The sequence below is a fragment of the Homalodisca vitripennis genome, chromosome 2, assembly GCF_021130785.1.
Source record: "Homalodisca vitripennis isolate AUS2020 chromosome 2, UT_GWSS_2.1, whole genome shotgun sequence".
Lineage (NCBI taxonomy): Eukaryota > Metazoa > Arthropoda > Insecta > Hemiptera > Cicadellidae > Homalodisca > Homalodisca vitripennis.
This window is the reverse complement of record NC_060208.1, coordinates 101,189,039-101,215,696: the sequence shown is the minus strand read 5'-3', so window position 1 is coordinate 101,215,696 and position 26,658 is coordinate 101,189,039. Positions and strand designations below refer to the sequence as shown.

General features: G+C 34.5%; 1 protein-coding gene across 1 annotated transcript in view; it reads left to right on the top strand.

Moving 5' to 3' along the window:
- Positions 1-26,658, top strand: part of LOC124354455 (26S rRNA (cytosine-C(5))-methyltransferase nsun-1-like) — a 43,311-nt gene continuing 16,653 nt past the window's right edge. The window contains exons 1-9 of the mRNA XM_046804913.1: positions 1-367; positions 5,749-6,264; positions 7,904-8,571; positions 11,002-11,138; positions 12,932-13,096; positions 18,806-19,001; positions 19,491-19,619; positions 21,817-21,916; positions 24,935-25,074. Coding sequence (XP_046660869.1) covers positions 256-367; positions 5,749-6,264; positions 7,904-8,571; positions 11,002-11,138; positions 12,932-13,096; positions 18,806-19,001; positions 19,491-19,619; positions 21,817-21,916; positions 24,935-25,074 — 2,163 coding nt within the window. The 5' untranslated portion in view covers positions 1-255. The remainder of the gene's footprint in view (positions 368-5,748; positions 6,265-7,903; positions 8,572-11,001; positions 11,139-12,931; positions 13,097-18,805; positions 19,002-19,490; positions 19,620-21,816; positions 21,917-24,934; positions 25,075-26,658) is intronic.

The following is a 26,658-nucleotide window of genomic DNA, read 5'->3' as shown; positions in this document are numbered from 1 at the left end:
TGAGAATGCAGACTGGCCTGGAGTAAGACTAGGAAGGAAACTTAAAATAAATAGGTTATGTTCTTGTGTTTGTCGCCTGTGAGGAATTAAAACGCGTGTTCTCGTTAATGAATTGTAAATTGTAAAAACTATTTATTTTGATAATCCGGTTTACGAAAAATTCTTATAATTACATACTTTATATACACGTTTGTGAAATAAATAGCTTATTTGCTTCCTGAGAATTGTGTGTACACGAGTTTAGTTTGAAGAAGCATGGGTAGGAAAGCTAAATTTACAGATGAACTTAAACCTAAGAAAGGTAAAGGGAAAAAATCGAAAAAACAGAAGGATCCAGAATTTTCATCGGCTCTGTTAAACTCTAAATGTAAGTATCAAGTCCAAAACTAGGCTAAGTTTAAACTGAGAACAGTTTATTTCACTATCATCCCTATTTGAAATTGAATACTTAATAGATTTAATTTTGATTTATAACTCATGATCTATAAGATAACTATCTGAAAGTGTTATACTTTATTTAGTTAGTAGCCTCTAAAAACAACAGTAAGAAACAAAACTATTGTAGCTACTGTTTATTGAAAAATAAGATGTTTTATTTCTAAACAAATAAGTTAACATTTTAACACTAGATCAGGCATGAGAACAATGTATATGGATCACTAAATGTTTACTTTTAAATAACCCAAAGGCTCTGGGGGTTAGCACATTTCCCATGAACAAATCTTTTTAAGAAGTTTTAAATTCATCATTAAATGGCGGTTTTAGATATAAACCATGGCCGCAGTATAGTAAGCAGCCTCCACTACAAATCAGGATACCAAATTATCAATTAAAAATACTTAACTATTGGTTATATAAACATTTTAAGGTGTTAGTGATAGGTTAATGACCGGAGTAGCTAATAAAAAAGCAATTACGAGGTTAAAGGCCGACCTGGTAAATCACGAATTTGATGTAATCAACGTATTCTGCTCAACTCTACTACTACTCCGAAACAAAAATATATATCGTTTTAGGGGGTATATTTATAACTAGTTAAGTTTTTAAAGTTCTGTTTGTGTTCTGTGTCTGTATAATTAACCCTTAAGTGAGCGCGCCTCCTAAAGTTACGTGAGTGCTCGCGTGGGGTCTTCTAGACCCCCATTAAGAAAATAATAAATATGAGTGCATTCTTACCTTCTTTGTGTTATTAACTATAGTTACTTACATTATTGCGTATGTCTAATACATATTTAATTAAAGATAACTATAGTTATTATGATTTTTATATTTTTTATTCATTTTTACGTTAAAAGTATTAAATTATAGTTTTAAGAAAAAAAAATTTATTGCATAAATCACCATATATGTATTTGTATACATATAGTATGAATAACTATATAGATACTGAATTATTTGATTGAAATAAAATGTAAACTATATTCCACAATCTTGTAGTAAAATTTAATAATAAAAATAATAATACAATTCATTTTTTTTATTTATTTCTATTTTGTAAAATAAGCTTTGTTTTTAAAGTATTATATAAATATAAATACTATATAGTGTTTGTTGAACTTACTAAGACTTTGTTTTGGGGAGATAAAAGTAGGACTAGTAAACGGGGGAAAGAAATAACTGATAAAGAAAAAAATATTTATTGAATATTGAACACACCTCAGATGACAGTAGATATATACAGTATAGAAAACTCGAATTATATGAGAAATATACCTCACAATTAAACACGTGAAAAATGTGTTCTGAAGAAACTTAGTCTGAATCAGTAATTACACCGTTATTTATGTTTTGGCAGAGATTACAGAAGGTCCCCATGTGTGATAAAAACATAGGTCGTTGGCACTTATAACATTTTTGTGTTGTTTTGGTGTCCTTTGTGCGGGGGCAAACAACACATCTTACTCTCGAACCCGCTGGCCGATTGACTGCTGATTCTCGATGAGGAATCTCTTGCACATTAGCAAGCTTGACGATCGATGATCGTAGCGTTTTTGGAAGCGAAGAAATAGTTGCCCTTTTCGCTACATGAGGCTTTATCACAATCTATATTTAAAATCCGTTAGCAATGTATATACATACAAATTCTCCTTCTGTATCACATATAAAAATATTCACTTTCAATGCACATATCAAATAACACAAGTACGCGCGCGGGGGTAAAAAATGACCCGGTAATTGCAACACTAGCAGGTAACGTGAGTGCGCGCGCGGGGGTCTAGACGACCCAAACGTGTAATGTTTGTTTGGAACGGACTGTACGATTCACCCGCGACGGTCACAGCCAAACTGACTGTAGGGCGCCATTACTCATCGTCTACCCGGAAGGTATCTAGCGTCACAGCAGTCTAGCTAACCTACTTTGAAAAATAGAGCAATATATCTACTCGTGGGGTCGTTGAGGCCCCCGCGCGCGCTCATTTAAGGGTTAATCTGTTTACTTAAATATTATAGCATATCTGTTATCTGAGCGCTCCGGGTCAGAAGTCAGTGCTTCACAAGATAACGTGTACGTAGTTTGGATCGAGTAAGTGCGTGACAATCATGTATCAACCATCCACTAGTTGGTTGAATCGCAGACGAGTCGTGGAGTGTTTTGTCAGGCATGTTAAGAGTTTACATTTTGACCAAAAAGAAGATTATTTCCTTTTTTATAGAACATGGAATTTTTAATAATGAGTGTGTTCGTTTGTCGTGCAATCATGTATAGTTTTTAAACCGGGAAACTTTGATGTTTCGTTGCGACAGAAAAATTCGGAAAAATAGTAAAAAAAACTGTTTTATAGCACCGCCGCAGCCCTTGCTGATGGCCGGAGGCGCTCGTCTCAACCCGATACCAACTAATTAATTTGTAGCTCGAAATTAAGAAAAACATTGTTCAATTGGGTTATAGTTCTGCTCATTTTAGTATTATTTTTCATTTACATTTCCAAAGATGGTGCCGCATCCGATGACATCATCACGAGGTTGAATAACAGTCACAAAAGGTCACGTGATGCCCTACGCGGATGTACAACATGGAAGTATTGCTCCGTGTGTGAACAGTTGTTCCATTTTTTATGTTCTAGAACTTTGTTATTTCTCATTTCTACCCCGTCAAACCTTATATTATTTTGTTCTGTAGAATGATTCCAATAAGTTTATCGGGTAGGGTACGATAAGCGGACCCGGTTTTTTATATCGAAATTGGCAAACGATATTACTTAATCATAACCATCGATATAATCAATCGATACTGATTAATTATTTTGAACTATTAACTTAAATAGTATATATCAACAGCTGTAAACGATTGATAATCTAGGATGTGAGATGCGAATATTAGGTATCGATGACTACATTCTTCGATATAAAAAACCGGGTCCGCTTATCGTACCCTACCCAGTTTATCTGCTCCTGCTAGCTTATCTGAGTTCTCTGTGGTCAGAACAGCTTAGTACAGCATCAAGAACCGTTCCGTGTTGTAGCCTTTGCTGCCTCATGGCTAACCACAATGTGTCCATTACTCGATTGTGGCGCGTTCACTCTAACACATCAATTAGTTTTGAAAGTTATTTACTTATTTTGCTGATTGTGGATTATGTAAGCAGAATTATTTGGAAATTAATTTATTCATTTTTAGGTTCTAGCTTACATTAGCTATAATGATCTCAAACCACTTTCATAAATTTCTTAAAATAGTATGTTTTAATTTCCAAAAAGAATATTTAGGCGGTCATGATCCATAATTGTACAATAACAATAATATGTTTGAAATTTTAGGTTATACCTCAAATAGTTTATTAATCTAGGTGACAGAAATTAGGATTTCTGGGTGGGTGAAATAAGAAGCTAAGTAGAGGTAGGCATTGGTGGAGGGAATAAACAAGACACTAACATTCAGGCAAAAATGTAAAAATAATTGTAAAGGTCAGAGTAGTGCTATGAGAAACTGCAGGTAATTCGGCTAATTCTATGGTGAAGTTTTATTGTCATTTTCCCTCAGCAGGTTAATAAAACGCGTTTTACTCTCAATTTTGTTTAACGATTTTGCCAAAATGCATACTTGTTACAATCCACTTTTCAGCCTTATTCCACCTCTTCTTAATGTTACTGGCCTATGCCAGGGGATCTTACATCTAACAAAGTAAGGGTGAGAGTATATAGTACTTAAGGTTTTTTAATCTTAAAAAATTGATATAGCAAAAGCATATACAATTTCTAGGGGCATCATAATTACCGTCCAGAAAGTAAGTGTACTCAATTTATGTAGGGTTAAAAAAAATGTATTAAAATAAAAACATACTTGGTTAAACTTGTAATATATAAGTTTTTTTTTCGACATAGTCACCATCCCTCTCGATGCAAGCCACGGGATAATTTTTTTTATGCCTGCTTAGAAGAAGTCTCCCGCCAGCTCTTTCGCCCACTTCTCCACCTCCTCGTCCGTTGAAAACTTGTTTCCACTCATGGGCACCTTCAAGAAAGTGAAGAGAGGAAATCTGAAGGGGCCAGGTCAGGGGAATATGGGGGTGGTTCAAAACGTCCCACCCAAAAGAGTCCAGGAGTTGCTTCGTAGCATTGGCCGTGTAAGGTCTGGTATTGTCATGCAGCATGCTACTCCTTTTATTCTGCATCGCCCTTTTCAATTTTTTTAGCGTCTCACAGTATCTTGCCGCGTTGATGGTCTCCTCGTGAGGCAGATATTCAATCAAAATTATGCCTTTATGGTCCCAAAACACGGATGCCATAATGTTTTTGGTTGAAATTGTGATTTTGAATTTCTTGGCGGACGGTGACAAGGTGTGACCACATTGCTGAGACTGCCTCTTAGTTTCAGGCGTGTGGTGGGCAATGCAAGTTTCGTCTCCAGTAACAAAGGAGTAGAGAAAATCATCGCCTTCGAGTTCGTAGCGTTCCAAAAACTCTTTGGAGCTCTGCACTCGATTCAACTTGTGCTGTTCTGTCAGCTGTTATGGGACCGACCTCGCAGACAATTTCCGATATCCGAAAGTTTCTGTGATTGTTTCGAGTATCGGGGATCTGGAGATTTGCGAAATCATCGCAGAAAGTTCATCTAACGTCAGTCTGCGATCATCACATACTGCAACCTCGATTTTTTCCACAAGTTTGTCAGTCACAATTGAAGGTCTCCCGCTCCTCTGATCGTCATGCATGGAAATACAGCCATTTTTAAACTTACAACACCACTTGTACACACTCATAGGATTCATAGCTCCATTACCATAAACAGTTTTCACCTCATTATAAATTTGAACCGGAGCTTTTCCCTTCACAACGAGGTAGCGAATGACTGCACAAATTTCACACTTGGCGGGAGATACAATCGACATTTTTTATGAGAGGTGCTACTGTGTCAAGAGTTTTCAACACACAAACCTCTGATTGGACTCATTTTGAAGGGGAGGGGTCAGGCTATGCGGCAGTGTTGCTAACATGTCGAAAAAGTATTCTCTACAGCGTGAGAGTACCAGTACACTTACTTTCTGGACGTGCCTCGTACATTTTGCTATGAAATTTCAAATTGAAAATTACTGGTTATTATCTAACCAGCATTTAACAAAGGTTAAAAAATAAACTCATTTGCAAAACTATAAAATTTAGTTTGATGCTGAGTTGAATTAATTGAACTTAATAAAAAAGGCCTTTAGATACCAAAATGGTCATGTGATTTCAAGTACTTAGTTAATTTAAGACATGTTAATGTTTAAATGTTGTTAAATTATATATTACACAAACTTTTTGTTGCAGCTGATGGAGTCATAAAATCCTCAAGTCACAGACAAGCCCAAAGAGCAAAGAAGAGATTTTTAAAGAAATTTGCAAAATCAGAAAAGCGAATCAATAAAAAAGGCCATTTATTTCCCAATGATTCATTTGGTTCCCCTCCAAAACCCATACTTAAACACACACCAACAGAAGAAGTGGTTACGGTTAAGAAGTCAAAATCAATTACTAATTTAGATAATAATGAACATTCTTCTCCAAAATTTGTTGAGAAACCAGTGTCAGAAAATAGTAACAAAAAAACTGCAAAGAAAAATGAAAAAGAAGAATCTATTTCTAAATTATTTGACTTTGTTAATTCCTCTGGGATCAATAATAATTCTGTGAAGAGGTCAAAGAAATTAACAAAAAAACCTAATCAGTTTGTAGTGACACCATCAAATGTCAAAGTTGATGAGGTGCAGGAAATTTCAGTAGAACAAAATGAAAAGAAGAAAGGAAAAAAGAGGAAGGTGTCTAAAGAAGAAATCTCAGAAGTTGGTAAGGCTTTTCTTCTTTTTTTTGTTTGACACTTCTTCAAACCATAACGATATATGTATAAAATATATACTAACGCAACCTCATGAATATAATAACAACTTCTGTTATTCTAAATCAATTTATAAAAAAAGTTGGATAAACATTACAAAGTAGCTGTGTATATTAATAATTACATTTTGTAAATCTTCAAGTTTTATGGGCAAAAAATATTTTTCTAATATCTGCATCTGTTTTGTTGCATTTGTTTTATTTTTTTTAACTTATTAATTGCAATTATTAATTATTCTTCCAGAGTCAAAGAATTTGATTAATATAATGTTTAATTTACTTGTTATTCATCGTAGTATTTATTTGTTTTATTCATTCAGTTAATTATTTTCTTGTTCTTTTTTTATCATGAAGTGTTTGTGTTTTATGCCAATTTAATAATATTTTAATTCACAATAGTCTGTGAACATAAGAATGTAACTTTGTTGATAATAGTCATAACTTTAAAATGGACTAAGTGCAGTGATTGAAATAGTGCTTAACCCTTTTAATGCCAGACATTTTTTCAGTGACCATGCGAAAAATGCCAGCCTGTTTTCAAAAAGTACATGCGAAGAATGCCAGGCCCTTTTTCCATAATTTGACAACTATTTTTTAAAAATGTATAACTTTTTTATTTATTGAAGGAAATTATCCATTGAGGTGTTGTTTTTTACGTAATAATGTGGAGTGTTTAAATAAAATGAGTATTACAATTTTTAAAAATTTATATCATTTATATTTGTAAAAAACAAAAAGTTAAAAAAATTGAGTTTGAACATATAAAAGTACTTTTATTATTAGCCTTCACTAAAAAGTAGTCACTGGCAATTGTACTATATTTATTTGTTAACACACACACCAAATTTGAAGAACTTACTTTGAAAAATAGAGAAGTTACAGCATTTTATCAAAAACCTTGTAAAGTCCACATTTTACAGTAAAATTCAATAAGACATATTTTGGTCAGTTTCATTCAAAATCACTTTATTTACACGTGTTGTTTAGTCCAATGTATAAAATTGTTTGTTGAAATAATAAAGAAAGTAGGTTACATAAAATTAAAATTAATTATTTACAATATAGGGTACATAATTTAAACTTTTTAACACTTGTGTTTGCAGAAGCACAAAGTATGAATCTCCCTCTTTTACTCATGGTCAAATCTATTTACAATAATCACAAAACTAATAATAATATAAACAAACTGAAATAAACAAAAGAAAAGCACGAATAATTCCCATTAAAACATAACCTAGCAACAACGTATTACCACAGCAACCAAAGACGCTCACTGAATGATTGGATGTAAATGAGGTTGAAAACAGCTGATATACGTCATCACATGTTGAGCATAGAGTAAAAAAGATTTTATTGTATCAATAGTAGTAGTGTCTAGATACAGTATGCAAAGTTTAGTGGCATTTGGTCAATAATTAAAACTACAATATAACAAAAACCGGACAAGCGCCCCCAGCGCACGTCAGCATTTCTCGAATAAACAGTGACGAGCGCTTGCGGCGCACGTCGGCATTAAAAGGGTTAAGTTTTGACTATGAACCAATATTTTATCGTAGCTTTACTTTTTCTAACTCTCAGTGTAATTTTTCAGGGTTTCAAGAAGAGTTGGGGAAGAAACCAAAAAAGATTAACATTGAACAGGACAGCCAAGAACAGCAAAAGGAATGCAAGGCTGCAGAAGGTAACATCAAAGTTTTAAAAAAACAACAGCAAAAGTTACAAAACGAAAAGAATATTTTACAGAAAAAGCAGACTAAATTAAAAAATAAATTGTTGCAATTGCAAAGTAAACCCTTAATTACTAATAAAAACACAAAAAATCCTTTGAAAGGATCTGACAAACTCAATAAGGATATTCAAAATAAGCAAAAATACGAATTTAATAATTTAAACAATGCTGAAAAGACCCATCATAGTGGACCTGTTAAATCAAAACAAGACTTGGGAAAGAAGCAAAATCAAATGGAAAATGGAATACATAAACACAAAGATAACATAAAAGGCTTCACTGATGAGAATAAAAGTTGGTTAAAAGTTAAACAGAGTAAGAAACCATTGATAGAAAGTAGTGAAGAGGACGACGAAGATGATGATGAAGAAGAGGTAGTGAAAAGTGAAGAAGAGGCCAGTGAAGATGATAGTGATCTGAGTGAAAATGTTGAAGACAGTAATGAGGAAGAAGATAACGCATCTGAAGTTGAAGACCAGCCATCAAAAAAGTCCATGCATAATGAAAAGAAAAAGAAAGCAAAATTTGAGGTTAGTTGAATTGAATAATAAGTACTTAACACTCCATTAGTTGCTCAGATTTCGTAACTTGAGTAGTCACACGGAGTATAATTGTACTCCAATTACAATGTTTTTTATTTACTAGTTTAGGCATAAACCCATATTTAATCATCTTAATCGATTAAATAGTATTTTTAAGGGTTTTATAATAATAAAAAACTTTTTTATTTTTAGATCTTGACAATTTTTTTTGTCATGCATTTTTAAGCAAAGTATCATACTGTGGGCAATATCATTAATCTGTACACTAAAATAAAATATAACTGTTTTAAAAAATACAGAAATTATTATTATATTGATAACAACTTGTATGAAACATATTTGCAATAAAATGAAGACCAAATCAATATTAGAAGCAGAGAGCTAATTTACTAACTTATTTTATTACACAAATAAAATTGAGATATCAAGTAATACTACACATTGGTGGGTAATTACTTGTTTTATTTTAATTGCCTTTTTAAGGTATATTTAAACAACTATAACTACTATACATACTTAGACCTATCATTCATTCAAAAAGTGTATCATAAAAACAGCTTTGTAAAATTATGCTCAGCTTTGTGTTATTGGCACTGTACACACACATTTCTCAGGTGATCAGGACATACCCTTAAAGCACTTATTACACGTTTTCCTTGTTAACTTGTTCCTGGTTCTACCACAGATGTGACATCTACCATGCATCCCAGCGGGTACTGCTGGTTGAGTTTTTAATTTTTTGCTTTGTATGCTTGTCACAAAGTTTTAATATAAAAGACATTTTTTATTCTTCCACAATTTAACTTTATTTAAAAGATCTTTACTATATTAAATTATTACTTATCTAAAAGTAATAAAAACATTAATATCCATCAAAAACCGAAATTAATCATTAAACTTTTTGGCACAAATGTATTACATAACAACACATAAGAAAAATTTAAAAAACTAATACTTTCTTATAATAATTGTTTTAAACATATTGTAAACAATGTCTTCATAACAGTTGTAATATTACACAATATATAGTTATACACATAAAATATAAAATATTATGATGTAATGATACCTTAAGCTAGTAAGCCTTCATGGGAAGCAAAAATATCGGTAAAATATTACAATACACTAGGAACAAAACAATTATTTGTAGTAATACATTTTTCTGACAAATTTTGTTGTAAAACATAGCATGTGATAGTAAATTTGTTTACATTTTTATGGTTGTATGAGTAAACACAGCATGCTGATATATGCAGTGTTGGCAGCACATAAAACAAATTTTCCTTAAAAATCATTCAATTCATATTTTGAGAGTTTTTATCGTACTTCCTGATCAAACAGAGACTACATTTCATTTTCAAAATACAGTATGACTTTGTTAGACGAATTTACTGTAAGTATTATAGAATGTGTTTTTCTCCACTTTAAGATAGCTATTAATATCGAGAAAGTTAATGTTTTGGTCAGTGGCACCCATCAAGTCGGTCATGTTCCATGGCCTGGATTCACAGCGACAACCTATTTGTGTGGATCGTTAACACTCCCTCTTACCTTGCGTTTTATCTTTTATGTTGTGATGTTTTTCCACTGATTACAATAAATTAAAAACATTCCTTGAGATAGTAGGGTCTAATCATGAATGCTTGAGAGAGAGATAGAGCAGAAAATATCATAAGATATTTATAACTATCTTAAACTGAAGAAAAAACACATTTTACAGTATTTACAGTAAATTTAAGTAACCATAATAGTCACAGCATGTTCTGAGTGGGTGGCCTCCATTTAATCACAAAGTACATTTTTATTTATATTTTTGTACATTATCTCTGATAAATACAGTTTTATATAAAAAAAATTGTGTCTGTATGCTCTGAATTTGCCGACACGCCTGAAAACCATCTGTGATGAATTTCACCTTAAATGGATATATCCAAATCCATCCATGAAGGATTAGTTATTTAAGTTCTGTAAGAACCAGTTTAGTTTTCATAGTAAACATTCACACATAGTATATAGTATGAGGACAGTAACTCATTCCACACTTTTTCATGTAATACTGAAGATTTTGACCATTCCTGAGTAAAAATTATTAAAAAAGTACTTGTAGAAAATAAATGTAGATCAGTACATACACAACAGTCAACAATAAAAATAACAAGATAGACAACTTTTGTTTTCTTAGGTCTTCAAAATGTTATCAAAATACATTTTTGTTACTTCTTATTACTCTGACCTTGCTATATTAAATTTGGTTCCTAGATTGAAGAGTATAAAGTTGTCGTAGGTAGAGTTGAAAGTAAAATAAATAACATAAACATGAAATTATAAATTATTACTACTTCATTCTGTTTCTCTAAAATGTGAATTGTTTCTAAATGACTATAACTTTTATATTAATTTACTAATTGATTCTCAAAGGCTGAAGTAGAAAGTGAAGAAATGACAGATACAGCTGAGTCAGATGAGGATGAAGAAGATGGCAGTGATGAAGAAGATGACCTTTTACCTGTTGAGAAAGCCGCAAAGAAACTAAAAAAGAAGACACTAAAAGACGAGTAAGTTTCCAAATCACAACCTAAAATATAAATTTATTGTATAATCTATAAAAACTAAAGAAAGTGACTTTTAGAAATTCAATTTTGTTTTAGTCTGTAAAAGTATTGTAATTTATTCATTTGAATTATCATATTGAGAAAAGATTAAAATCTACACCTAGTATTAAGAGTACTTGTAACAGTACCTTTGAGTACTGTGGCCATTTCCTAAAGTCATGTGCAAAAAATTAACAATAAAACAAGTGTTTTGATCAAAGCTTTTTTATTTTTCAAAACAAAGTTAAGCTTGAACAAAGTTTTGTTGTATTTAATATTTTTAAGATTTATTTTGATTCATTTAAAAGGCCAAAAAAACTAACCAAATTTCATACATACATACATATTTCAAAATACATTTTTTAGAGAAATATTGTGTATTACATAGTTATTTGGTCAAAAATAAAATAAAAATGCAAGTGTGAGGAGAAAAGTTATTTGTACAAATTTATTTTACAAATATAGTTTTAAAATAGAATATACATAAATAGTCATTAACTTATGGTTTTAAATAAACAAACGAAAAACTGTGTAACTAAAGTGTTATCATAATTTTTATAAGACTTTGTGTTTAAACCAAGTTTTGCAAAATTAAAAAAGAAACAAAATTCTCAACGTAAACCAATAATAACAGTAAATAAAAAATTTTCTTTTCATTTGTAATTATTTGTGTTTTTAATAATTAATCTCTTTAAAATGAAATAATTAATTGGCTCTCTTCTACTGTCATAATTGCAACAAATAAATTCCATATTATTTATAATATAAAGTAATATACTGTATTCCCAGTTTGTTCAGATGTTGTGTGTGATTCACTTCCAGTGCCAATTTATCCAGATAAACGAAATTGTACTGCTACTATTATATGGCTATTAATTTTACAAACTTTATTAAAATTGTTAGTGCAGATTTTTTAGAAAATCTTTATTTATTACACAAAACATTATTGTACTCTTAGATTTTAATACATTAAAAAGACCCTCAAATGAAAAGGGGTTAGTGGGTGTTAAGATAGTAAACATAAATGTCAAATTCGAGTAAGATACACAGTAGCTAAGCCTCTTGCTGTATACTGCGCTATACGCTTGTGTGCACTTGTTACTCAACAATGATTAGTGGTGATCCAGAGAAATGTGGAAAAGAGTAGGGCTGAGAGACATTAAAACTCACCCTGTATAAGGAAACCCTATGATTTTTTACTCTTTATATTTCATACGGTTACAGACATTAAGCTTTTGTGTGTTCATATTTGTATTCAAGATTAAAGTTACAGACAATTTAATTATAAATCCAGCAATACAAAGTTGAAGAAAATCGGTTGGTAAATAAGGCAGATAATTCGCTTTTAAAAAGCCAAGTGCTAAACAATATCAATTTGCTGTGTGATAGCACTCACTGCTAATGAGCCACAACAATCAGCTGTTTAAATTTAGCTGCTCTAATCAGCTGATTATAGCATTACATATTTTTATTTTAGTGTAATCATATCTTTACATATTGCAGGATTTACGTTTCTTTTGATAAAAAAATATTGCCATAGAAAAATATGTATACTCTACATAAAGTAAATTTATAATGTATAGTAACAAATAACTGTGTTCAAATCTTAAATAGTTGGTTGTTGATTAGGCAATTTTAAATACATAGATTGTTGTCAGAAAACTAGCAGAAAAGGAGATGCATATGAATGTCTGTTTGAATCTTAAATAGTTAGTTGGTTGTTGATTAGTCAATCTAAATACATAAATTGTTGTCAGGAAACTAGCAGAAGACGAAATGCAGCTGAATGTCGCCAGTCGAGAAGTATTTGCGTTCCCAGCTGCAGGAGAGAGGGAGAAGACTTCACTTCCTGAGGTGGAGCAGAGGATAAAAGATGTCCTTCTTGTACTCTCTAACTTCAACAAATTCAGGGAGAAAGATAGGTAAGTTGATTGTACCTGTAAGAACTTATATCCTATCCAGAGAGCCATTGCCCTTTAAGAAATACTGTATAGATCCTTGCGACTACATACAATATACTCCCAACTCACTACCATAACACATGGCCATCACAACCCTATTTGCTCTAAACCACCAATCTATAAGTTTTTGTGTTGAAATAATTTCATAAAATATGTTATATTCAAGAAAGTTCAAGTATATGACCGGTATAGACAAATGTAAGTGAATGTCTAGGGCAACACTGGATCTCCAACAATATTTTATAGAATAATTTTAGGGATTTTTTTATGAATATCTGTGTAAACAATATTTAAAAACACAAATGAACCAAATACAGGGTGTATCAAAAAGAATCATCTGATTTGGCATGTCTATATTTCGAACAGTAGTAAACCAGGGTGTCCAGCAGCCTTGAAAATCGGGAAGAGCGGGAAATTATGCTTGAATTTTACCTGCCTTGAAAAGGGCGGGAATTATGCTTGAATTTTGTATAAAATCGGGAGTTTTTGATTTTTTTTATACCGCTGCCGTTTCTAATGCAAGACGCCCACTGTGACCGTCCCGGCCTTTTTGTCAAAATTACACGCAATCAAATGGACACCAGTCCACTGCGGGCGGCCCGGCCTTTTTGTGAAGTCTAAATACACGCAATGAAATGGACACCCGCAACACTGCGGGCGGCCCGGCCGACCTTTTTGTGAAGTCGAAATATCACGCAATCAAATGGACACCCGCCCAAATGCGGGCGGCCCGGCCCGACCTTTTTGTGAAGTCGAAATACACGCAATCAAATGGACACCCGCCCAAACTGCGGGCGGCCCGGCCCGGCCATTTTGAGAAGTCGAAATACACGCAATCAAATGGACACCCGCCCACTGCGGCCGGCCCGGCACCAGCCCGGAAAGACTCGGCCCACACGGCACCCGAAGAGCCAACCGAGGCTGAATAGGCCGGGGCCACCAGTCGCAGTTGGTGGGTGTCCATTTGATTGCGTGTATTTCGACATCACAAATAAAAGGCCGGGCCGGCCGCAGTGGGCGGTGCTAGGCTGGAGTGAACCCGGCCCGGCCTTTTTGGGAAGCCGAAATACACGCAATCAAAATGGAGACACCCACCAACTGCGACCGGCCCGGCACAGCCCGGAAAGACTCGGCCCACACGGCACCCGAAGAGCCAACCGAGGCTGGATAGGCCGGGCCGCCGCGCAGTGGGCGGTGTGCTAGGCTGGAGTGAACCCGGCCCGGCCTTTTTGTGAAGTCGAAATACACGCAATGAAATGGACACCCGCACACTGCGAGCGGCCCCCCGGCCCGACCTTTTTGTGAAGTCGAAATACACGCAATCAAATGGGACACCCGCCCAACTGCAGGCGGCCAGGCCCTGACCTTTTTGTGAACTCGAAATACACGCAATCAAATGGACACCCGCCCAACTGCGGGCGGCCCGGTCCGGACCTTTTTGTGAAGTCGGAATACACGCAATCAAATGGACACCCGCACACTGCGGGCGGCCCGGCCCGGCCTTTTTGTGAAGTCGAAATACACGCAATCAAATGGACACACCCGCCCATTGCGGCCGGCCCGGCACAGCCCGGAAAGATTTCGGCCCACACGGCACCGAAGAGCCAACCGAGGCTGGATAGGCCGGGCCAGTCGCAGTTGGTGGGTGTCCATTTTGATTGCGTGTATTTCGACATCACAAAAAGGCCGGGCCGGCCGCAGTGGGCGGTGCTAGGCTGGAGTGAAACCCGGCCCGGCCCGGCCATTTTGAGAAGTCGGAAATACACGCAATCAAATGGACACCCGCACACTGAGCGGGCGGCCCGGCCCGGCCTTTTGTGAAGTCGAAATACACGCCAATCAAATGGACACCCGCCCACTGCGGCCGGCCCGGCAGAGACCCGGAAAAGGACTCGGCCCACACGGCACCCGAAGAGCCAACCGAGGCTGAATAGGCCAGGGCCAGTCGCAGTTGGTGGGTGTCCATTTGATTGCGTGTATTTCGACATCACAAAAAAGGCCGGGCCGGCCGCAGTGGGCGGTGCTAGGGCTGGAGTTGAACCCGGCCCGGCCTTTTTGGGAAAGCCGAAATACACGCAATCAAATGGACACCCACCAACTGCGACCGGCCCGGGCACAGCCCGGAAAGACTCGGCCCCACACGGCACCCGAAGAGCCAACCGAGGCTGGATAGGCCGGGAGGCCGCAGTGGGCGGTGCTAGGCTGGAGTGAACCCGGCTCGGCCTTTTTGTGAAGTCGAAATACTTAACGCAATCAAATGGACACCCACCAACTGCGACCGGCCCGGTCCAAGCCCAGGCCGGACCGGTCGCAGTGGTGCGGGTTTTCATTTGATCGTATGCATTTTGACAGAGTATAAAAGTCCGGGCTGGGCTGGACCGGGCCGGTCGCAGTGGACGCCGTGCTCAACACAATATGTAGATATTGAAGCAATCAGTTTTCATTATGTTCACATCGATGTGAAATTGACAGGATACAAAGGAAATTTGGAAGTAACTCGCTCTCGTTTGCAGTCGCCAAAAATGGCGTTGTAAGGTAGGTTTGACGAGAGATGGCATTTATATATGCTTGATGTTAAAGTAATTTGAAGAGTGGCTAAATAACCTACGCGATATATATTGTATTTATAAATTTCTGCATGTTGAAGAGGTTACCAATTCTTTGAAACATAGTGATGAATATTAAATGTTTCAATTTAAGGTAATCGAAAAAAACGTGATCATGTGATCAATTATGGTGTACAATTACTGGATGGGGGGGGCCCCTACAGGATTTATTTTAAATTTATTTTGAGATATATAATTAATACAACACTTTTTTAGTAATCTAGGTGTTTATTTACCCTTGCTATACTATTAATGGTTGTTTCTCATTTAACTTATTGTCAATAGCCTTATTTGTTTAAATTAATTTTGTGCAATGAGTAAAGGTTGCAATACATCGTTAGTAATTCAATTGTTAAAAATCAAGTTTTATAATTTCACACATGTTTTCTAAGAGAGTAACACTTTTTCTGTGACAAATTTTATTTTTTAACACAAAATTAAATTGTAAAAAGGGTTCATCAACATTTTAATAACCCATGTTTTGGACTTTTTGAGTTTAATCCTTTTTTTACAAAATGAATATTAATATATTTTTATTTATTTTTAACAGTTATTTTCTTTTTATGAAACTTGATATTCACCTAAAACTAATCCTAACCCTCAACTGGTTTAGAATAGTATTGGGGTTTGATGTTGAAAGTGTAAGTAAAAACCTTCTTTAACTTAAAAGTAAAACTGTTTCTTTAACTATCCTGTGTTTTGAGGGTTTGTTTTCAGATTTCAAATAAAAAAAATCGAAAAAAAATCATTTACCTATCTTGGATATTAAAATTGTATTTGTAACAAACTGTTACAATATAAAACATTAAATTAGGCTTTGGTACTTTATCATAATTTTGTATAGGCCTACAACGTTTTTTTACTATTTTTTGTAATAGTAACATTACACTGAAATTCATTTTAAAACTAAATTAAATGCCACATTAAGCATAGTATTGTTTAAATAATTAAATTAACATATTTTATAGGTACGATTACAGTTCAAAGTTTTTGAACACAAGGAAGTTCAATTTATAAGTTATAGGTTCTGAAAAAAAACCTCATTTAATGTAAATTTTTCAACAACGAATTATAAAATGTTGTTAATAATGTTATAAGGACATTAGTTAATTTAAACAGAGGCCTTAATATTTGAGAAATCTTTATTGTTAATGGAAAGTAAAACACTATTTCGTGACTTGATTTTGGCTTGTTTAATAATTTGTTAGTTACCGATAAAGAGCCAAAAGTAAACCACGGGACTATAGCCTTGAATTTTATAATTTTGAGCCTTGAAAAAACCTTGAAATGTGCTTGAATTTTAGATTTGGTCATTACTGGACACCCTGTAAACATATAAATACTAATTGTTTTGGCTGAAAGGGAAACTCAAAAAGTCTTTTTTCATACCTTTTCAAAGGTGTTCAATATGTCCACCTTTAGATACACAACATATGTCTATGCGGTATTCAAATTCATCCCACACTGCAGCAAGCATGTCCTTAGTTACTGATGCCACTGCTGGTGTAATGTGATTCCTCAGCTCATCCATTATTGTTGGTAGCAGAGGCACATATACAGAGTCTTTGATGAAACCCCACAAGAAAAAATCACATACAGTAAGGTCCGGTGACCTTGGAGGCCAGAAATGTAAGGATGCGTCATTTTGTCCAGTGCAGACGATCCACCGGTCACAAATTCTTTGATTTAAAAATTGCCAGATACCAATGTGGCGGTGCCCCGTCCTGTTGGTAAATGAAGTCGTTCGAATCAGTCTCCAATTGGGGGAAAAGATCATTCTCAAGCATATCAAGATATGTTATTCCTGAACAGTGTTCTCAGCAAAGAAAAATGGACTGTACACCTTTTCCCATAAAACCGCGCAAAACACATTAAATTTTGGAGAGTCTGTGCCCCATATTCTAACGTTATGTCGGTTTACCTTTCCATTTAAATAAAATGTTGCCTCGTCGCTAAACACTATGCGCGATACAAGATGTTCATCGTCCATCATCTTATCAAGAACGAAGTTACAAAACTCCATGCGTCGTTCTTTATCACCCTCATGAAGAGCTTGCAGTATCTGAAGTCTGTATCCTTTCATGCGTAATCGTCGACGCAACACACGCCAGATGGACATAGGAGGCATGTTGAGCTGTCGAGCAGCGCGGCGAACAGATTTCTGAAGGCTGCGTGTGAAACAATGGCGGACGCGCTCCACGTCTTCATTGGACACTCTGGGACAGCCCGGTGACTTGCCTTTACACAGACAACCTGTTTCTTTAAATTGTGCATACCATCGTCTAATGCTCTATGATGTAGGAGGATCAACACCATACTTATTAAGGAAGTCACGCTGAACAATTATTACAGACTCACACTTCGAAAAACGTAGAACACAAAACGCTTTTTGTGGTGCAGACACCATTTTCACTAGAAATGAAGTAGGCATTCTCTCAAGTGCGCTGCTGCTACCTAGTGGGAACCATATACAACTTTAAAAGATACTCTTTTAAACAGTACGTTGTTGGCGCATTTAGCTCAACAAACAGAATAGTTTATGACTTTATTAAATCGGATGATTCTTTTTTATACACTCTGTACTTGAATTTTTATTAAAATTCAAGAACTATTCTGTGTTAGCCTATACACTTCTCCTCCAACACTTAAGAGAAAGATGATCCATTCACACCTCTGGCATTTAAACATTTTGTTTATATAGTTATGCAGACCTCCTAGTAACAACTTAGGAAACCAATTGATATTTTATCATAATAAAAAAGCTGCAAACTCTGGGAATAACTGATTTGGAAATAAACTGATTCAAAAGCTATTTAAGCAACAGAACACAGTAGAACTTACTCATACTACAAATAACACAGTGATCCGAACAATTACCAGTGAGTTGGAAATTATTGCAAATGATATGAATATTTAATTTGATAGATTGGTCCCAAGAGACGCTACAGAACTTTTGCATAATATAAATTAATCAAGCTGTAAGGACCTTTCAAATAATTTTATAACAACAATTTGACGTATTTTTCATAGCTCTGTTAGTTATTTATTTTTCAAACAAATGCAGGTCCCGCGAAGAATACCTGAATTTGTTGAAGCAGGACTTGTGTCAATACTTCAGCTACAACGACTACCTGATGGAGGAACTGATGAAACTGTTTCCGCTCACAGAGTTGATGGATTTCCTGGAGTCCAGTGAGAGCCAGAGGCCACTGACAATACGGACGAACAGCCTCAAGACACGACGTCGTGATCTTGCCCAGGTTGGTGGTGAAACCAATCAATCTTTTCTTATTATTGTGAACAAAATACATTGTAATAGTAATAGTAAAAAGTAATGGAACAAAATTTGTATTAAATCACAATATTAAAAAAGTTAACTTCTTATTTTTAAACTATTTTTAACAGGTAAAACAATCAAAGATCTTATTTGGTTCGTAACAAAAATCCTGGGTTTGATTTTGTGATAGATCAAGAACCAGGATTGGTAAATTTTGATAAATGAGAAAGTAGAGTTTGTTGAATGCAATTTAATGTATTTTTGCTAGTCTAATAATGTGTATGATTGCCCTTTTTGATAAACAGCAACCCAGTTTCTTCCTACTTTTTGAGTATTTTGAAAGAACTAGTTTTATTGGACATTTTTTAAACAACATTTCTATTTAGGGAATAACCTATAAGGTGAACTCTTCTATTTATCTTTCCCAACCTATATTGTTTACTGTTTAATAGTGGTTATTTGTTACATTCAGGCGCTGATAGGTCGAGGGGTGAACTTGGACCCTGTGGGCAAGTGGTCGAAGGTTGGTTTGGTTGTGTATAATTCTACAGTACCCATCGGAGCCACTCCAGAGTACCTGGCAGGCCACTACATACTCCAGGTATGCTACCAACGCAAAATTTTGATTTAAAACAGGAAATTTACTTGGCTACCGGGTTTTGATCATAATGTACTATGTCATAATAATGTATTACTGTACAAACATATTGCAGTTACTTGAGTTATGTATGAGATATCGTAATCGAACTACACAGAATTGTACTTTCAGTGTTTTAAATTTATCATAAAAATCAAAAATATATATACTACAGACATATGTAGATGTAAACACACATACCATATGGTCTCATGTAAAATACATAAATATAGTATGTGGCATAACAGTTTTTTTCAAACAGTATTATTTTTAATATTTACAATAAATTGTCTAGTTGAACAACCCATGAGCCAAATAATACAGCTGTGAGTGTTCCCTTCACAACTGTCAAAACAACAGCAATCAGCTGTTTACAGTAAAAGAAAGAGAAATGTTTTACAAAGTGATGTCAATGAGAAACATTAAATATATGATTGATTAGATTAGGAAGAGTTCACAGCCAAAAAGTGCTGCTATCTAGCAGTCAGTAGTACAACTACATAGTCCAAGTTTCATTGTGATACTGTCTCATCATAACATGATTGTGGTACTACTAATTCCAGTGGTTAGCACGTTAATGGATAACTGTGAAAAATAGAAGTCTTAATGAATCCCTTTGAATCCAAACTAAGATTAAGCTCCAATTAAGATTAAGGAGATTAATACCTTAATTGTACTTGCCAGTAGAACATATAATGGATACTAAACATACACACAGCAAGAACTGAGGTGTTACTTTAAATCTCTGCAACCCACCCTCTACCCGCTTTTAACTGGGAGGTGATGACTGAGTTACTGCCTCTTATCCCTCCCCATGGGCTCTCGCAGGTGGTGGCTCCTACCTCGTCTTACTCATATTGAATACCTTGTCACAATGAGGGGTTTCCTCATCTGCTTGTCCCTACCTCCAGTCTTACTCATATTGAATACCTTGTCACAATGAGGGGTTTCCTCATCTGCTTGTCCCTACCTCCAGTCTTACTCATATTGAATATCCTGTCACAATGAGGGGTTTCCTCATCTTGTCCCAAATGAACATAATTCAATGTTAAATATTCCACTCAACACCATGTTGAAACATTTCCAACTCTAAATGAGCCGATGGCCGAGCTGTCTAAGACATTTTGGACTTTGAGTCTGAGTTGAGATAGCGCCGGTTTGAATCCTGTCTGTGACCTTTGCACTTTTAATCAGTATCATCGACTTTGTACTGTATCGATTCTCCCCCTTATTCTGTTTGATAAGATCCTCACACAGGCCAATGGCCCATGAGGACGGGCAGAATAAGGCTTAAAAGGGGATTGGCTTCTCCTTAAAAATAAATCTTAAGATATTAGTTGTGTCAGCAGTTTTGATTTGTATTAAGTAGAAATACCTAAATTATTGTTATGAAACCAACAGTATGAACTTAAGAACTTAGATTTCAAAAGAAATCTTTTAGAAGTATTTGTTTTACAAATTGGATTTAGGAAATGTTTTTAGAACAAAATGATATTCGATTATGTCAGAAACAATAATTAATAGTTCACTGTATTAGCACTATAGCTGTGTCATAATGGTTTTATCTTAGTTGTTCATACACCATTAATTTACATACTTGCGTATGTATAACGGATGTTTGTGTTTTGTCAAGTTCTTTGTACATGAATGTTTTTGTCTTTGATTGTGTTGCAAATATTCTGAAGTTGCACTGGTGTCCTGTTGTTGGTTTAAACCATGTCCATTCTTGCCATATTACAATGCAGCAACCAACAAGAATAAGTATTTAAAGCAATTATTGTCAATACACTTTTATGGATTGTAAGAAATAGGCCTATTGTGTATTTTGTTGATATTTAAAAAGAAATGAAATATGTAAGTATTTTTACCCAAAAAACTCTGTTTATAAAATGACACTGTACTTTCATAACTGGACTATCTTAAGTGTCTTGATACAATATATTTGACATTGTTTTGTTTACTCATAAAAGCTGTTTGTACTGGCCGTAGTTGTTACACTGAGTTACACAAGACATGTTAATACTTAAAGAATGAAATTGTTTTATGTCAGCTCATTGCTGGTTTATGATAAGAAAAAAGTAAATTCCACTATAGCATTTACTGTATTCAATTATAATTAGTTTATAGTGACATTAATTTTGTATATTTTATTCTCTTAAAGGGTGCCTCTAGTATGCTTCCTGTGATGGCTTTAGCGCCTCAAGAGAACGAGAAGGTGCTGGACATGTGTGCAGCTCCTGGAGGCAAAGCTTCTCACATAGGTATGTTTTATTTTATACACTTCTCAACACAATGTGAAACATTCAAATTTCACCAAGGTATCTTTTTTCTGCAGAATTCTTGGGATACTGAAGTTTTTTTGCACTGTTAATTTTAATCATATTCTGGTCACCAAATCAGGCAGATGGTTGAATTGTATATGTAATAGCCAATTACAGAAAAATCAATTATAACTCCAATCCTAAAATGGTTTCAATCTTCAATTCAGATTCTAAAACAATTGTATTCTATCCCGACTACAAAAATTGGATAGGACTAGCTATTACCCGCAGTTTCACAGTATCTATTATCTTTTAAAACTAATACTTAATATTCTATAATAATTTACAGCTAAAAGTACATTAACAATGACACCATGCGTTTGTTTCTTTATAAACAGTCCAGCTAACTTTCATCTAGCATAGTTCTTTCCGACTGTTTCAATGGGAGTCTTCAGTGTCAAATTCTGACAGTGCTATATTTTGGGTAATTTTGTAAGATAGATGAGTACTTACCTAATCACTGAAATCTAAAAAAAAGCATAAAAATATCTGTACTCACTATAAATGTAAACAAATTGAAAATAATAAACAATATTTACACAGAACGGTTGATTATGTTTTCTATTGTAATCAACTGTTCTGTGTAAATATTGTTTATTATTTTCAATTTGTTTACATTTGTTTAAAAGCATTTCTATGCTCTTTTAATTAAAATTTTATAACTTAAGAGACCAAGGTGGGATTTTTGTTGCTACTGTAATGACCAATGGGTAGTAGCCTGGAGGGATTTTCGAATAAGCCTGTATGTATCCTACGGACCCTAGGAATGTTTATGTAAAGTTTCAGCGCAATCCGTTTAATAGTTTATGCATGAAAGTAAAACAAACGAACAAAGACACTTTCGCATTTATAATATTATTAGCATTAGGATTTGTAGATACAGTTTTGAGTAATTGTAACAAAAATAAAATCATCTACTGCAACAGTTCGAATATGTAAGGTATGACATAAAATAAATTTAATTTATAATGTGCTGGCGCTTCAAAAACTTATCTTCTGAAGTTAATTTGTAACTGCTTAACCCATTGCGGATCGTATTGTTTTGGCGCACGAGCACGAATTAATTTACGGTCAGTGGCCGAACGAACAGCAATGGTGCGCCACATCGTATCGCTCGCTATTGTATACTAGAATATTCAGCTGTGAAGGTATTCGTTCAGATGGAACAACGACCTGCTGGGGTATCCGTGATGTAGGAACGATAACACGCGAGCAAGGTTCCGGGGTGGCAGGGATAATATCGGAATCATAGTCTAAATAAAGCGGCTTGGGCGAAGCGATTACAACATCCGTGCCATTGTCTAGACTAAACCCGCCAATATGTACGTCTGTGTCGTTTAGTTGTGTCACTAACCTCAAAAGTATTATAATAACAACTTAGGAAAACACCCAATCAGAAGCACTAAAAAGCAGAGAGTAAACTCATATGAATGATTTTTCAACTTCGACATACAACTGCGATCTGTAGGATATTTATAAAACTTTTGAAAACTCTAAACGTAGACCGTTGTTAAACACTCTTAGTTGACAAGTGAAGACGATCGCCCGATCTATCAGACATTAATAGAACTATTTGGAGGGAAACTTAAAAGCAAACCACTTTTGCGACCTGAGCTCGTCATCGTCTAGACCCGGTACGAACCCGGCCGCCGCGTGACAAGCCCAGCTCGTCAGTGATCCGCAATGGGTTAAATTTTTAAATCAAAACCATTCTTGAATCCACCTGAAGACACACACAAAATGTTATTAAAATCAGTACAACCATTTCTTGTGTGCATGTTTATGTCACTGAACTCCTCCTAAATGGCTAGACTGATTTTAATGAAATTTTGTGTGTGTCTCTATAACATAAAACAGGAATATCCTTCTAGTCTGGAAATGGTAAGTCTGCTCTTCCTATCCTATATATACCAGACTTACATTTCCAGACTGGAAGGATATTCCTTTCTATGTCATAGAGACTTAAAAAAGAACAAGTCTATGAAGAAAAAGAGGAATGCCTGCTCTTACTATCTATCCTATCTAATTTCTCACGTTAAAACCAGTTTTGTTATACTCTTTAATTATTATTAGTAACTAGGAATATAATACATTAAGTGGTTTTGATTTGTTACCACTGAAGCGGATCTGGCTTTTAAGATTTTAAATCTGGTCATTAAATAATTTCAATCCACTTTTCAAACCATTTTTATAGACATTTATACAGCTACCCAAATTACAAGAAAAAAACATTAGTGAATATCGGTTTGTTTACTGCTAAGCAGTGGAGTCTTCTGTAGAATCTATTAATTATTTTGTAATAAAATACTTAGAAAATATTGGTATCAGGATCAAATGTACAGAGCCACGGTGTCAAGAATCCTCGATACCACTAAGAATAGAGGTATTGGAATTGACCCATCCCTAAATTTAATTTAACAATGCTAAAATATTTTAAAGCTACATATATTTCATTAAGTAAAGAAAATGGTATTCTTGCTATTGACATTTTTATCTGAGGCAAAGTTGAAGATAATAGTTGAGGGACAATAAGAAAAATAATTGATTATTGAAATTCAACTTTATAAATTATTTTAGTAAAATATTGCTATTAGGCGTACTGAAATGTTGTAATATTTTACTTGTGTTGTTAAGCCTACTATGCTATGAATGTTTTTACATAGTTTTATATCATTAAGAGTTACAGTTTTGAAATGATTTAAACAAAAGTGTATGTTAAGATAGAATTATGTTTAAAATATGTAATTTTAAACTGTAACTTAGTGAAAATATATTGTTTTAAATTTTTAATTTGTTATAACATTTTCAGGTCTGATTATTTTGTAGATTAAACGTAACTCCATGGAGAATTCTTACTGATTCTAGTGTAGCGCTAAGGATTGTACAGTTTTAACATTATAAAATAATTTGATTAATTACTTACAAGATAGTGAACCAGTTCTTGTGTGTCAATTACAGCTGCAGTTATGAAAAACACAGGAGTCTTGTTTGCAAATGATATCAATAAAGATAGAGGTAAAGCAATTGTAGGAAACTTCCACCGTCTCGGAGTAATCAACTCGGTCATCTGCTCCTACGATGGTCGTAAATTCTCCACAGTAAGTTTTTAACTTTTATTTAAAATTAATTTATCTTATCAGCATTTTTTTCATTTGAAGTACTCCAAGGAGATGGATGATCTTGCAAAGTCTATATTTTCCTCAGTGCAGATGTGAAATGTTTTCTACAAAAAACTACTAGTACTGTGAAACACAGTGGTACAAATGTATAAATGTTATAGATAATTTTAAACAACATAATATGATTATAATTTATTAAGTGTTTGTATTGAAGTCTAGTATTTTCTTAGACAATCTTTCTTGATATTTGTATCAGATTATTCGTTGGCCCTGAAATAGTAAATAGCTGTATTCCAAAAGCTAAATCTTGTTATTGTAAAAACATTTTCAACCAACTTAGAAAGTAAACTACTATTTAAAGCAAAACACAGGGCAAAACAGTAAGAGTATCCTTTGTCATGTTATGCTCCAGCTATTTGTAATTTTTAATATTTGGGCTGATTCCGTATCTTGCTTCTCAGTTTTCAGGGTCAGTGCTTCATCCTCCTTCCACTCCTATGCATAACCACTCCTCCGAATGTCTATTTGGCCATTACTGTCACAATACATATTAAAAGTGAACGTGTACAGTCTGCATGATAATATTATTGTATAAGACTATATTTTGTATTATTTGTTACAGTGTATTAATAGAGCACTGTAAATATACAATATCAAAGTATTTAAATGTGTTTCCAATAAAAATGTTCTTATTACATAAATATATCATAGAGTTAAAATTATATTTTCAGCCTCCTCAAAGACACTTGAGTAATTGCAATTTGTGGATACTTATGGATTCAATTTATTAACATTTTCACAACGGGTGCTTATTTCCGGACTTTTTTATTTGTCATCAAATTTGTCAAAATACTGTAATTGTATTTTTTTTATGTTAATCATCTAAATATAACGAGAAATATATGTAGGCTTCACAATTTTGCACAACAAATTTATTTAACTGTGTTTTTCAATGTTTTTCCATGTACCCCAAGGAAATTAATTTATCTTAAAAACTAAGTAAACATACTTTTGACGGCGTACACAATAGTCTTAGGTGTTTATTTAAGCGCAGGATTATATTTTAAAAAATAACCACCAACAGGGTCTCCGCCCAACCGTGTGAGGACTTAAAACACATGTAGTAGTCAAACAAAACACAACCGTGAATTTTGTTCACCGTGAAAAAGCCCTAAATAAGCCATGAGTTTAATGTACAAACTGTGAATATCTCTACTCATGTTGCAATTGGCAGGCTTGTGCTCGTTCATGTGAATCGCTCCATAATATGATTCAATGCCACAAAATGCCGAACTCAGGTTTTCTCTCTATCAAGAACTGCTCACCTGTTGGACTTCTGGAGTTTCAAACAATAAGTGAGCATCAGTGGTTTTACGCTGAGTGGCCGATTTCAAGCCAAAAAGTGCCACGGGCCTGTGCATCTGTTACCAGTTCTTGCGTCTCAACTCTCCTTGAATACAGGAGTTTTTCATTTCAGTTCTGATGTTATTATCTGTTAAAAAGGGCGACTTAAACTTTGAGCGGCTTATAATAGAAGTAGAGTGTAGTCTTGTGTTGTGGAAT